At 42.7% G+C, this 13461-nt stretch overlaps 1 protein-coding gene and 2 long non-coding RNA genes across 3 annotated transcripts in view; all 3 read left to right on the forward strand.

Annotated features, from left to right (window-relative positions):
* The window catches only part of LOC127344274 (F-box protein ETP1), a 64634-nt gene extending 52652 nt beyond the window's left edge, over positions 1-11982 (forward strand). The window contains exon 2 of the mRNA XM_051370512.2: positions 11541-11982. Within this exon, the coding sequence (XP_051226472.1) occupies positions 11541-11554 (14 nt within the window). The 3' untranslated portion in view covers positions 11555-11982. The remainder of the gene's footprint in view (positions 1-11540) is intronic.
* Positions 2361-4761, forward strand: LOC127344287 (uncharacterized). The gene is made up of 3 exons (XR_007877885.2): positions 2361-2773; positions 2859-2946; positions 4591-4761. It is a non-coding gene; the product is annotated as an uncharacterized lncRNA (long non-coding RNA).
* On the forward strand, positions 6762-8565 carry LOC127344284 (uncharacterized). Its single transcript, XR_007877883.2, has 3 exons — positions 6762-7428; positions 7538-7645; positions 8294-8565. It is a non-coding gene; the product is annotated as an uncharacterized lncRNA (long non-coding RNA).
* Positions 11983-13461: the final 1479 nt, after the last annotated feature.

Raw genomic sequence — 13461 nt, forward strand, 5'->3', positions numbered from 1 at the left:
GATCCTAGCTAGTGGTGTGATAATAACAACACAAAAAGAATGAGCAGGAGAAAGGTTTTAGAGATAAGATTGAGAAAGATTGGTGGAGAAAAGGGCAGGGATGGAGGGGATAAAAAGGGTTAGAAGGGGGGAGAGAGAGATACGCAAAGAAAGAACGGGACCCAAACAAAACTTATTTCATTGGGCACAAAGAGCGCATGCGTATTTAAAAATGAATTTTGATAAAACAATTGAGCAACAAAATCTTGATTGTATTATACATAATTAATATCGTTGGATTTGTATCGAAAACACTTTATAATGATGCTAATTTTATATCAAGATCTTTATATATTTGAGATAGTTCTTTGTTAAAGAAAAACACGAAAACAAGGATGCCTTATTCATTAAATGGAAGAAGCAGGTGACAGTCAAAAGCAACGTGCACGATGGTAAAATGAATGCAAAGAAGTTAAGGTTGTGGTAGAAAAAATAACTCTTTGTCGGCTATTTGAAGATGTCAGAAAACATGAACCAAAATATGAACAGTGAAATGGTATGTCAGGAAAACATACACCATTGGTTTATTGTTCCACCGTTGGTATGATTCGGCTCCATCACGTGGAGTATGTTTGGTGCATGCATGGTAGGATGCATCGTGCCATGAACTCAAGAACTACATATATACATACGGCCTGGAAGCTGAACTATGCATATGTTGAATAGAACATACTACGAGTAGTAAGAGCATCTCCACCGGAGCTCCTAATAACTCCCAATAGCTATATTGGAATTCTCCTCACAAAGCGTCGGCATGCATTGGAGCCACGTAAAAGCGCCGGCGTGCCCAAAAGAATCCCTATGCGAAGGGCTTCGATCGGGGTCGTCAGCACCTCTTCAACAAGAACTCCACAACTCCACGTTGGATTCCTGGAGATTTTTAAAAATTGGCCCACCTAGTAGTGAAATAAACTCCCACTTTCCTCTCTCCTCCCCACCCACTGTCCTTCTCTCTCCACTGCTCTCCTCTGCCGGTTCTTCTCCCATAATTTCCGGCGCCTCGCCGCCTCTCCTCTACCATCATTGACGGTAGTCCCCGGCGCAGCGTCCACCGCCCCCGCCCTTTTTCCGCTGTTGAGGAGGGTCACCGCGTGCAAATCCAAGCCGGAAGCATAGCCCGCGACCTCCGGCGGACGGGGCGCCGTGCTCGCCTTGCTCGCCGTCGTGCTCGGCGCATCCAGCGTGCGTGGAGTCCGTGCTCGCATTGCTCGAGCCGGAGGCCAGAGGATGACGGGGACGAAGCGCGCTGCAGCGATGGGGACGATGGCGCCCAACACCAAGTTCGGGCTCGGGTACTACGCCCTGCAGGAGGAGCCGCAGAGACGTCGAACGCGGCCGAGCACATATATCTCGGCGCGCGTGGACATCCACGATGCGCCGCAGCGTCTGGAGGTCATCGTCGCACTTCGCCAGCCCGCCCAGCAGCCTGCGCTGCTTCTCGGAGGCCATCTCCGGCGGGGGAGAGGAGGGGCGCGTCAGGAGCTGACTCGGCCGCGGCATCGATGAGCGAGAGGAGGCGGCGCGGACTCCTCCAGGCCAATGAGGCACGCGTCGATGGCGGGTGGCGGCGACCTGGGGCTATCGCAAGAGAGGATGCGGAGGAGGCCGACCATGCACCTCATGCTCTGACGGGGCCCGGTGGCGAACGCGGAGGAGGAGGAGGACCGCCATTCATGGACTCCGTTGGCTGCATCGGCACAGATGGCTCTTTTTTATTTTTATTTTTTATGTTTGAGGCTTTACCTATGGAGCTATCGGTGTGGGAACACATGAAAATTCGGCCGACACTTATCTGGGAAGCACCGGTTGAAATGCTCTAAGTAGTGAGTTACAATCGAGATGCACAATAAACGAAGAACGAAAAGTAAAACATTGCAGGGGACACGAGATTTTAACGTGGAAAACCCTTGCAACACACAAGGGAAAAACCACGGGCGCCAGCCAGCAAAACTTCACTATTTCGGTGGTGTTTACAAACGCCGTGGGTGTACAATGATGCGACGAAACCCTAGCGGCGGCTTACATGGAAAATATATAGACGGTGGCAACGATCCGTACCGCGGGGGGCGAACGGGCCTCGCTCCGCTCGTCAGAAGTTAGCCTCTTCTTAGAATTTGGATCACAATATAACATAGTGGAATCAACCAACTGACAAGTCAGATACTAGTAGTGGAATGGACCGTCAGCGTGTGCAAGAGATCGATGATGCATTCAAAGCTCGATCTTTTCCAATTCCAATAAGAAAAACAAAGCTTGATGCCACCTCATGAATGCAGGACCCAAAGAAACGAATCGACCGACCTGTCTTTTGATTCCCCTCTTTGCTCCATTCTCATTGACTCTGTTCCACCAAGCGCTACCCACCCAGAGCGACCATGCCGGCGCCGCTCGCCGCCGCTCCCTTGTCCCGTTTAACCCCCATGCTCACGCCTCCCTCCGTGAAGCTCCTGGGTAGCCTGGTCTACAGCTTACCTATCGTCGCCTCACCATTGTATCTCCGACTCCGTGCGCTTCCACCGGTGCTTTGGAAGCCGGCCACGGTGAACGACGTGCCAGATTCTGTATTCGTGCTCATCTACCGCCCACCTCACCTTTCGTCCGAAGGACAACTTCAGCAACGCCTACATCCGCGAACCCTAGCGGCTACGACGACGCAGCGCCCGCTGGCGACGATGTCGATCACCGCCACCATCGGCAACCACGAAGCACGTGTCTAGAGGCATGCGTCTTCAAGGTATCGACCTCTGCCCAATCTGAACCATCTTCCTTCTCCCCCAATTCCATTTCCGTGACTTCAAAATTGATTCTTTTCCGACCAGACCGAAGAGGAGTAGCAGACGATTGGGGTTAAAGATAGCTTCTCGTAGCAGTGTGACAGCCGCTACAACAAGTGGGCAAGTCATCAAGGTAATTCCTGTCCCTAAGCGCTACCCACCCATCCGTACAACAAGTGGGCAAGTCATGAAGGAAGGAATGCAGAACCAGAATTAGCATGTCCGCCATAAGTTCAGTACTATTTGTTTCTGATTTTTTCCTAGTAGTCTGGATTAGTCCGAGTTCTGAATTCGTCCCCATTTCATGTTTGGACCCTGCTTCTTCTTCTCCTACCTGGTAAGAATTAGTCACAAGGAAGGAATGCAGAACCAGAATTAGCATGTTCGCGAGAAGATCCGTGCAACTTGCTTCTAATTCTTTTTCTATCAGTCTGGGTTAGTCTGGGTTCTGAATTCTGGACTTTGGTAGTATCATTACACGTCTCAAAATGGGTCTTCATGTAAGTGTCTTGCTAGTGAAATCGTGCAAATGTCATCACTCCATGGCTCCATCCATACCTGCTGCCGGCTGCCACCACGACGCAACGCCATCCATCCATACAGTGAGCTCCGCAACGGATGATGGTGCTGGAGGGGAGGACCTGCTGTTCAGCTCGGCTCGGCCACAGGCTTCCTCAAGTAGCACGAGGGACATGAATCTGTGGCGGCGAGGTAGTCTGGCTTTTAGTCTCCAACCATACCTAGTGGTTTGCTATGTATCTATGTATGTTTGCTGCACATGCTCAACATCTGCTTGGTGTCTGCATTTTTATGTATGTTCTTGCCAGTCAGATGGCAATAAAAATAGGTTATAATTTACACACAGTATTGATCTTGTGATTCTTACTGCAAATTAAGCTTGCAATTTCACAAACCGTTCAACTAGAAAACTGCTACAAGGTTGTAATTTTTTGTATTAAGAAGTTGTTCAACTGAAGAACCTGTTTCAGGATTTTACTTTATAAGGTACTGCCGTACATTTACAGTTAGTCAATCTAATTCCCACAATATAGTTAACTGGCAGGTAAAGTACCTTCTCAAAATTTTGTACACCACGCAGAACATTTGGATCGCTGCCTAAGCTGAACAACTTTAGTTTACGAAAAAACAGTACCTTGCCCAATCTTGTACTAGTAGCAGCAAAATCCATCCAAGCTGAAGGGGCAACGTTTCTATACGGGTATGTGCTGAAAGGTTGAGCTGAGCTGGCTGGAATTAAACCATTCGAATACTCCTTTTACTTTTGTTTGCAAAGGACGTACGTACGCACGAATGAACGAGAGACCTGAGTTTGCGCGCTGTGATTGATTACTACTGTATATATTTCCAACTCAAAGGCACATTAAAATAGACCGTTACTATTCTATATACTTCGTTACATTCGTGTTCAAATATTTCTAGACAATCTGGCATTTAAGATTGTGTTTGTCCATCTCTTCTATATAGTTGAATCACTGGAGGAATAATGATGTTATTTTGCATATAGTGATTTTGTAGAGTGAAACATGATTGAAAGAGCTATAATCATCACAATCATTATGATGCTTCCCTGATTGTTTTGCATGGATTTTATGGCTCGTAGTAATCAGATCAGAGTTAGATAAATCTACTTGTTATGCTACATCTTCATCGTGTAGAACTTGAGATTGAGTCCTTTGGTTTTTGTTCTCCCAATTCGGGGTTGTGTGTTGTATGTCTACCAAGACCAATTTTTCATCTTGTGTGTTGTTATTTTCAGGTAAAGAAGAAAATATGAAGAAGGAAAGGCCAGATCTAGGCGGCACACCGACGCCGCTTGTGCGTCGTGGCTCATCCAGATATGTCTCTCTTGACTACGACCGCTAGGTGCTTGGATAAATGCCCCGCAGCTGTGGCTCCCTCCCTGGCGCAAACTCGACACAGCGGCACACCTTAGGTAAGAACAATTCATTTATCTAATCCATCGCTTTCCGAGTCACGATCCATATGCATGTTTCTTTATCGGCAAGTTGAGATGGTTGACACCATGCATGGTCGTGTCCACAAATGGGGTCCCCTATGTTTGTTGCCTTCCTTTATGCATCTAATGGCAGCATGGTGTTATTGGTGTCATTTTCCATTGATTAATCCATTCTGGATAGCTTCCATGGACCATCTAGTTAATTAATATGGTAGTGGATAGTATGTTGTTACTGTGATGTGACTCGTGCATACGGCAATTTTTTCAAAAACTTTCCGTGTTTTAGGTGAATGTGGTATTTGTAAGATTTTCAAATGCAAGATTGATGTATTTTGGGATCATCCTTGTAACATAAAACTATTGTTATCTCGTTGTAAGTCAGAGATGCCGACATTGATTGCAAGTGAATCTGATTTCACTTCCAATTATCCCGATGGTGCTCCTGATGTACTGTGCTTTGTCTAAACCTGTCCTTTTTCGGTGTCCCTTCTCAACAGTGCATTTAGTTAATTATGACCATATCAATGTATGAAGGATTCATACGCATTCTCCCATTCCAAGGTTCTTTCTTTCTTTCTCCTTGGCCAGTGACTGAAGTTGCCTTGCGTTTCACAGACACGAGAGGCGGAGTTGTACTGCAGAGGTGCCACACGGCGAGGAGGTAGCTGCTCCCCGGGGACCAAGACCTTAGCTGCGGCGATACGAGATCGCTAGTAAGAAAACCAGACCCTCCCCACCCCGTTTCTTCTCTCCTGTTCGTATGTAGATCTTTCATCGATTCGTTTAAAGATAGCGGTCGTTGTGGGTTTTTTGGGGATGTTTCGTCCATTTCGGTGAAAGAATCTGACACTTGTGTAGGGGATTTAGGTAGCTAGCATCTATGCTGGGTCTGTTTCTTGTTTTGGCCCAGGTCTTGTATTTGCGGGTTTTATGCGGCTACTCACTGCCGGTTTTGTTTGACTGGTTTTTCAATCTCTGAGCGAACTTTTTATCGCCACTTTGTGAAATGTTTCATCTTTATACGTGTTCGTTGTGAAATGCTTGAATTGGTGAAACCTTAATGCTTGACTCGGTGTTTAGGGATTTATGTTTCCACTTCCTCTTGATATTGTTGCCTTTTGTTTTCGGTGAAACACAAAGATGACAACAGACAACTTGGAAGGTTTCAAAACTTGTGAAGTAGCTTTAGATGCGAAAACGCCAAACGGAGGTACTTGCCGGTTTGCATTACTCAGTCCTCACAAGCATGAAGTACAACTTGTCCGTCTCATGTAACTGATCTATTTTTTCTTAACTTTAGTTGTAACTGGAGGAAGCTGAAGATTTTGCCGAGCTTATCGAAAACTGTGGTACATGAGCAACATTGGACGAAATTGGACGTCTTAGACAAGGGAAGCGAAGAAAGACTATAAGAACACGAGGATCTATTGTTGATCGAGCAGCACATCAGCCACAAACATTTATTAACCGTGTTTCTTCTCTCCTTTTCATGTGTTTATCTTTCATTGATCTGGTGAGAAATGTCAGATATCTTGGCTCTTGTTGGGCATGTTTCGTCCATTTGGGCATGTATCTTTTTTGAGGGTCTTCATATGGCCAAGGGTTTTTCTGGAGCTTTATGTGGCCACTGACTGCTAGTTTTGTTTGACTGATGTTTTTTATTCTCAGGACTAACTTTTTTACTGGCACTACTGCAAAATGTTTCATATTTATCTAGGGTCCTGTGAAATCCTTGGATTGGTGTGAACTTCTTAATGCTATTTGTGTGTTTAATCTGTACACTTATATTTGTGGCACCTCTAGAGGTTAAACCAAAAGATTGACCATGTGGCACCTTTATGCAGTCTAACATGGATTGTGAATTGTGCTCCGTGGCACCTTTTTAGAGGTCAAATGACTAGATATTTGTGTTTGCACGTCAAAGTGTGGTATATTATGAATTGCAATGTTGTACGCCTGATGGCTAAATTCATGTTATGATCTTTAACAATCTTGTTTCATTTTTAATAAAATAAGCAAATTAAGACATTTGACTGTTAGTGATGGCTACTTGTTTGAAAACCTAAAGAGATAGGTTTATCACCTCATCATCCGTTTCATGGTGGGAAGCATTAGAAACTGATGGCTAAATATTGCTATAAATAAAATATAGTGAATAAGGACATTCGGAAATGTTAATTTATTGAAATGTTAATTATTATGCGGTTGTATTTAATAGTTTGTATGATCGCTTGCTTGTTAAGTAAGTACATGGAGAAACTATTATGCGGTTGTCTTTCATGTCTTCAGTGTCCGAACAATGCAAACAATGATAGCTCCACTATTAGGCGCGGATTAAGTACATGCTTAGATAAGGAAAGTATTTACCAGTTCACTTAGGACAAACTAAATGATATACTCCGAAACATTTTTGGCCCACTGAATGTTAATGTATTATTGGGAATCGGGGCAAATTGTAAACTTTACTACCTTACAGTGCTCCATTGTTTCTCCATTTTTATTTTTTTGAGGCATTTTCTTAGTTTTTCTTGTATGGCTAATTTCTGACTATTTCAGGAATTTATTTCTTGTCTTGTTGCATCCAAATGAGGCACAAGAATCCAACATGATGACTCTACTCATGTATATATTTGCAGGGTAAGGCAGGATTGTTGAAAGAATCCAACAAAGGGTGCAATTTTTTATTTACTGATTAGTTGCATCAAAGGTATCTCTGTTTTACTTGTGTAATGTTGATGTAAAACAGATAACATCGCTCTAGCCGTTGGTGCTAATGAAGAGATTCATTTAATGAAAGACCAACAATAAGCTGATATAATCTTGTGCAGTGGCTCGAACACAGATCCACGGAGAGGTATTGTTTTTCTTGTGATCTACTGTGTTATCCCGTGACGTACACTACGGACCATCAGATTAGAGTATTTGCTTGGTTTGTTGTGGACTTGGTTCTTGCCCCTTTATCACATTCCTAGCCCCTTTGTTTGTTACCTAAGGTTCACAGGTCCTTCATGTATCATGGTCAGCTAGCAGTTGTACATCTATTTTATGTACGCACACTATGTACATATATCTATTTACCATGACATGGATGCAAGTATCAGTTTTTCAGTATGCTTGCTGATAGTATCGGTGTTTGAATCATCTTTAGTATCTATTTTCTGGCATACAAAATTCCCGAAGTTAAGAAACCTCAAGCTGGTGATGATATTCTATCTGCTCTGTGATCTGACTGTTAAAATAATAGTATATAGGTCATGCAGAAATTTCTGCATTTGTAACTAGCCATATGAAACTGGCTACACTTTCTCAGTTTCCTTTTTGTTTATGATGCCACCCATGGGTATATTTTGTTTATGATCACAATGTTTTTGCAAATATCATGAACCACAAAGGATTTATATTCCCGGTCTCTTCCTTAAATCTTGTGTGGTAGAATCCTTTGAAACTAGCTGCACTTTCTCAATTACTTTTGCTTGTGACTGTCAACATGGCTGATTTATAGAGTTGATTTGTGGGAAAGAGGTGGGTGATGGATGATGGAGCAAGTTGCCGGAGAGGTGGCGGAGAATTGATAGAGGAACAAGGAACATCTGATTTCGATGTGTGAGCACCGGAGGTGGATGTATATTGCGGTGCACATTCGTAGGAGGATGCCCACGTTCTGGCATTATTTTTGTACTAGGATCTTGGAATTGAGTGTGTAATCCGATTTCAGTGTGTATGGTGGTTTTCATTTCAAATCAATTTCAGCTCAGAATTTTCTTTGATAATTGATTATGCTTAATGATGCCCATGTACGGGCATTACCTTTGCTTGTTGATGTTCTGAATACGTAAGTATGGCCTGGGCCGGTGGGTGTTGCTTTGATTTGGATCCATCTGCTAGCTCCCATGAACCAGCGAGGTCTCGATCATCTCCTGGCATCTTGCTGCTAGCTCGGCCAAACACGGCGTGATACAAAGGCTTGCCGCCGTGGCGCAGACAGCCTTTGTAGACATGAACAAAGAGCCTTCTTCAGTTCTTGCTGATGCTTGCTTACTGTTGAACTCTACCCAGTTTCTGAATGTTGATCCAATAGACGACCTGGGCTAGTTGATGAATGATGACAAGCTAGCTCCTATCGCTCTGGTTAGGATCGAGCTACTTGCTCCCATGCACCAGCTAGGGCTGCTCTATCTTTTAATAAAAAGTTCAATTTACCCTTTCGCAAAAAAAAAAAGTTCAATTTACCTACTCGGAAGCATCACTTCAAGTTCTTCACGTACTCTATATGTTAACATTTTCTTCCACTAGGATGCAAAACACATCCATCTTACCGCTGGAGGAAGCAGATTACTAGGAGGCAAAAAAAAATCCATTGACAAAGAAAGCGAAGTAGGAATAGGCGCACATTTAATTAGCATTGGGAACAGGCATAGGTGAAACTGCGTTGTTCCTTGAAATACGTAGCGCCTCCCTACAGCTATGCTATTAGGGGCAGTAAATCACCATGTGCCATGTCACCAATCCGTGTGACCACTAATCTAGGCCCTCCATCCTCACGCTCAAGCAAACCAATTTGAAGATGAGAGAACCTAAATGTCATCTCCTTCATGCTTCCCGCTCTTCATCCTTTCTCCACTCACCAAAATTCAGACCTTGCCTTCTCTATAAATAGAAGGCCACCACCAGCAACCGCGTGCGGGGAGCGTGTGTGACTTAGACTTTGACTTTTACTTGTCGAGGAGAGGAGAGCGAGCGCCATGGCCGGCAAGCTCCAATAGCAACTTCACCGAGTGACATGACCAGCCGCCGGTGCCGACCATCATCCGTGGTACTGGCACCTCCTCTGGAAGACGACGACCTACTCCACGAGATCCTACTTCGCCTGCCCCCACAGCTGTCCTACCTCCTGCGTGCCTCGCTTGTCGAGGAGAGGAGAGCGAGCGCCATGGCCGGCCAGCTACCTGATCGAAGATGTGACGGCGAGCAGGCTGAAGTAGACTGTCTTCATCGTGATGAGATCTTTCAGCAGGTAATCCATCCTATGATTCTTTTGTTTCACTTTTGTTCCATGAACCAACCAATCCATCTTCTGTGGATGAATTTCTTAGCAGCGGGAAAGGAGTCTATTTATCTGCCAATCTTTGGTATATTTCTCCCAACGCAATTCAAAAACGAAAATTCCACGAATCCCTGAGGTGGATAAGTCCGACGACTCAGCAGCAGTGCGGAATTGAGTTTATAACCAAAAGGTTCGAAGAAGGAAGGCGCAGTATATAACCAACCCACCCATAGCCGGTCTAACTGCTGAGAGATAAAAGTGTTTTTCTTTCCCTAAGAGTCCTCACTGTTTCTCTACTTGTATCTAATATACTGTAGGGTTATATCGGATTATGTACGAAATAAACCAGTACATTAATATAATATGAGATCATTGATTTGTGTACTAGCTGATGTCACATCGTAGAACTAGCATTTACATATAAATAGATTAAATACGCACATACAACAAAATTTTATCGGTGCCATCTTCTTGTACATCATACATTTACACCAATTGTACCATGAGCTGTGTTAAATTTGAAGTAGACAACAGACACACTAAGAACTTATGTTTAAGCATCTGGTGTGTCAAATTGGCAACTTGACTGCAGGCTGAAGGTTATATGATTGGCCACCGGGAAGTAGCATCTGGTGTGTCTACGGAACTACCCCTGTAGTTACGATTGACCATCTTTGTACAACTAAAATACATTATATTTTCAGCATGAGTCACATAACAAGTGAAAATTGACAACAAACAATCTTTAAAGTAGAGTTGAACTGGAGCATCTTATATGTCAAACAGGAACTTTATTGGCACATTTGAGGGAAGAAATATAGTTGTGTTTATTCCGTTAATAATTGTTTCTGTAAGATAGTGGTTATCTTGCTATTAATCACACTGACATATATTTTTCACTACTTCATCTTTTGTTGAAGAGTTTGTCTTGCATATGACTTCATGCCTTAAAATGTACACTTGCCTCTTTATCTCTTGTTCATTCCAATGTGGTTCTGAATTTTCATGTGTTACCTATGTTGTGGTCTTAATAAGCGGTCCACATATTTGTTAGATGCTGAGTCAAGAATCAAGTGAGCTCAAGGGACATAGAATAATATTTGTGTTGATAGCTTTTTTACACTATTTTTGTTGTTAGCGGGACACCACAATATATATGCCTTATTGTACTTGACGTGCTGGTTTTCGTAGGTTCATATTGGACTGTTTTAAGAGATAAACTAGTAATACTATAATAAGAGACCAATTGATTTCTGCTCCTTTCATGCCTTTCTTGTTTGTCAAGTAGCATTTACATTTGAATTATACAGTATCGTTTTTCTACGGTAGTGTCTCTGGAAATCGCTACATTGTGTCTACATATTGCTACATTACTTGTCTTATAGCATGAGCTACCTTCAAGCTTTAAATCCACAATAGAGACACTGAAAACTTAGGTTAAAGCATCTGATATCTCAAACTGGCACATTGAGGCTTGAAACTAGTTACATTTTTTCATATAAAAATGTTGACGTTGTTTCAAGATGATTTTGTGTTTCACGTAGATTGAGTGTTTTCGGACTTACCTCATTTCACGCTCATTTTCACTTTCTTATTATGTTTTTTTTATAGTAGTGCTGTAATGATCTGGCTTAAAATATTCACAAGTTCAATGAGTGTGAAGCTAATGCAGCTGATTTAACTAATGATACTGGTTTGTGCACAGGTATCTTACAATAGTCTGAAGTAGAACTAGCTTTACTTTTGTACTTCAACCTGGAATGCTGGCCCTTGGAGTATGGCATGACCATCTATTTTTGTTGTGAACTGAAGACATGACTTGTAGAAACTATCTAATGTGCACACTCTGGTGTTATTTTCAGCTATCTAATATGTAGTGAACTCTGAAATACTTGGATCAGTTCGTCAGTGTTGAGCATTAGCTTTTTAATCGATTGTAATCTGCTCCAGTTTGATGGTTTAGGTTGTCCACCGCAAATATTGCTCGCCCAATGCCCATATTCATCTGCATGAACAGCCTGAGCCAACTCTTCAGTTTCAGAGTGGAGGGCTTCGGTTGCATGTTTAACCGTCCCGGTGGCCGCAAAAACTGCATCTCCATCCTTGTCTTGGTGGATAACCCCTCAATCTCCCTTTCTCGTTGTGTACATCCATGAGCGCGCAGTCCAGGTTATCAAATTTTCTGTGTGTGGTAATTAACTGAGGATGTTTCAGTTCAGTGGTCATCTTCGGCTTTGCTATGAAAAATACTCTTCACCAGGTCCTTCACAGCCAGGCTGCTCTCATCATGATTCTCCTTGTACCTTCGTGGAAGAGCAACAGCCAGCAAAGGTCGTTTAGATTGTGAAGAGAGGACCTGGTGGAACAAATCAACTGGAGACGACGAGCAGACCAAGAAATGACACTTGAATTGCACATCCTCCAAGGCTCCAACTGAACTACACGCCAAGACTGCTTCAGTTTCTACCACTTTTGGAACAAATGACATGATATCAACGTGCACCTTGTAGGAGGATTTGATGGTGGATAGTCTTCCCTAGTAAAGCGTTGAAGAGAGTGTACCTCAATCATGGATGAAGGGGGAGTTATCCTGCATAAATCTTCTATGGGGGGTAAATTCTTCACATCTTCGGATTTAATACCTTTCTCCTTAAGAGATTTCTTGGCTTCCCTCATATCTTCATCATTTAATTTAATCATAACCCTCTTCTTCAATATTGGTGTCGGGGTTGGTTCAGGTGTAGACCAATCATCATGATTCCGGCCTATTCTCGCCAATAATTCTTCAAATATTGCCCTGGAGTTCTTTTCCTGAAAACACAACCAGCACAACTATCTAGGTATGCCCTAGACTCAATGGTTAGTCCACTATAAAATATATCAAGTAAATCATGCTTTTCCAAATCATGTCCAGGCCGAGCTATGATAAGAGAGCAAAATCTAGCCCAAGCCTCAGGCAATTTCTCTCCATCTTCCTGATCAAAATTATAAATTCTCTGCAAAGCAATATGTTGAGCACTAGCAGGAAAGTATTTCCGAAAGAAAACATCAAGCAACTCTTTTGGACTATCAATGGAATTAGGTGGCAAGCTATTGTACCAAGTTTTAGCATCATCCTTTAATGAGAAAGGAAAAAATTTAGCAACGAAATAAGTACGCTTCTTAATATCATCAGAAAACAAGTTACTTAGAGTAGACAGCTCAATCATGTGTTCTACATCGCTTTCTTTTCCAGTACCACAAAAAGGTGTTTTCTCAACAATAGATATATGAGACAAATCAAGTGAAAAATCATAATCCTTATCCTTAATGTTTATAGGAGATGTGGCAAATTTAGGATCAGGAGACAGTTTATATCTAACAATATGTTGTGCAAGCAAATTTTTAATTTTTCTTGCATCAGTAGTAGCATTGCATTTATCAATAAAATCATCATCAAGTTCTACATAATCTTCATCAAGATCATCACTAGAGTATTCAACAGACTCAGGTGAATTAACAGGTGTAGCAGCATTTTCATTAGGAGTTTCAGTATTTTCAATTTGTCTAGACCTAGCAACTGTAGCATCTAAAGATCCTAACGAACCATAATTATCAAGTACAGTAGAAGCATCATCAAAATTATA

The sequence above is a fragment of the Lolium perenne genome, chromosome 3 (assembly GCF_019359855.2).
Source record: "Lolium perenne isolate Kyuss_39 chromosome 3, Kyuss_2.0, whole genome shotgun sequence".
In the NCBI taxonomy this organism is placed as follows: Eukaryota; Viridiplantae; Streptophyta; class Magnoliopsida; order Poales; family Poaceae; genus Lolium; species Lolium perenne.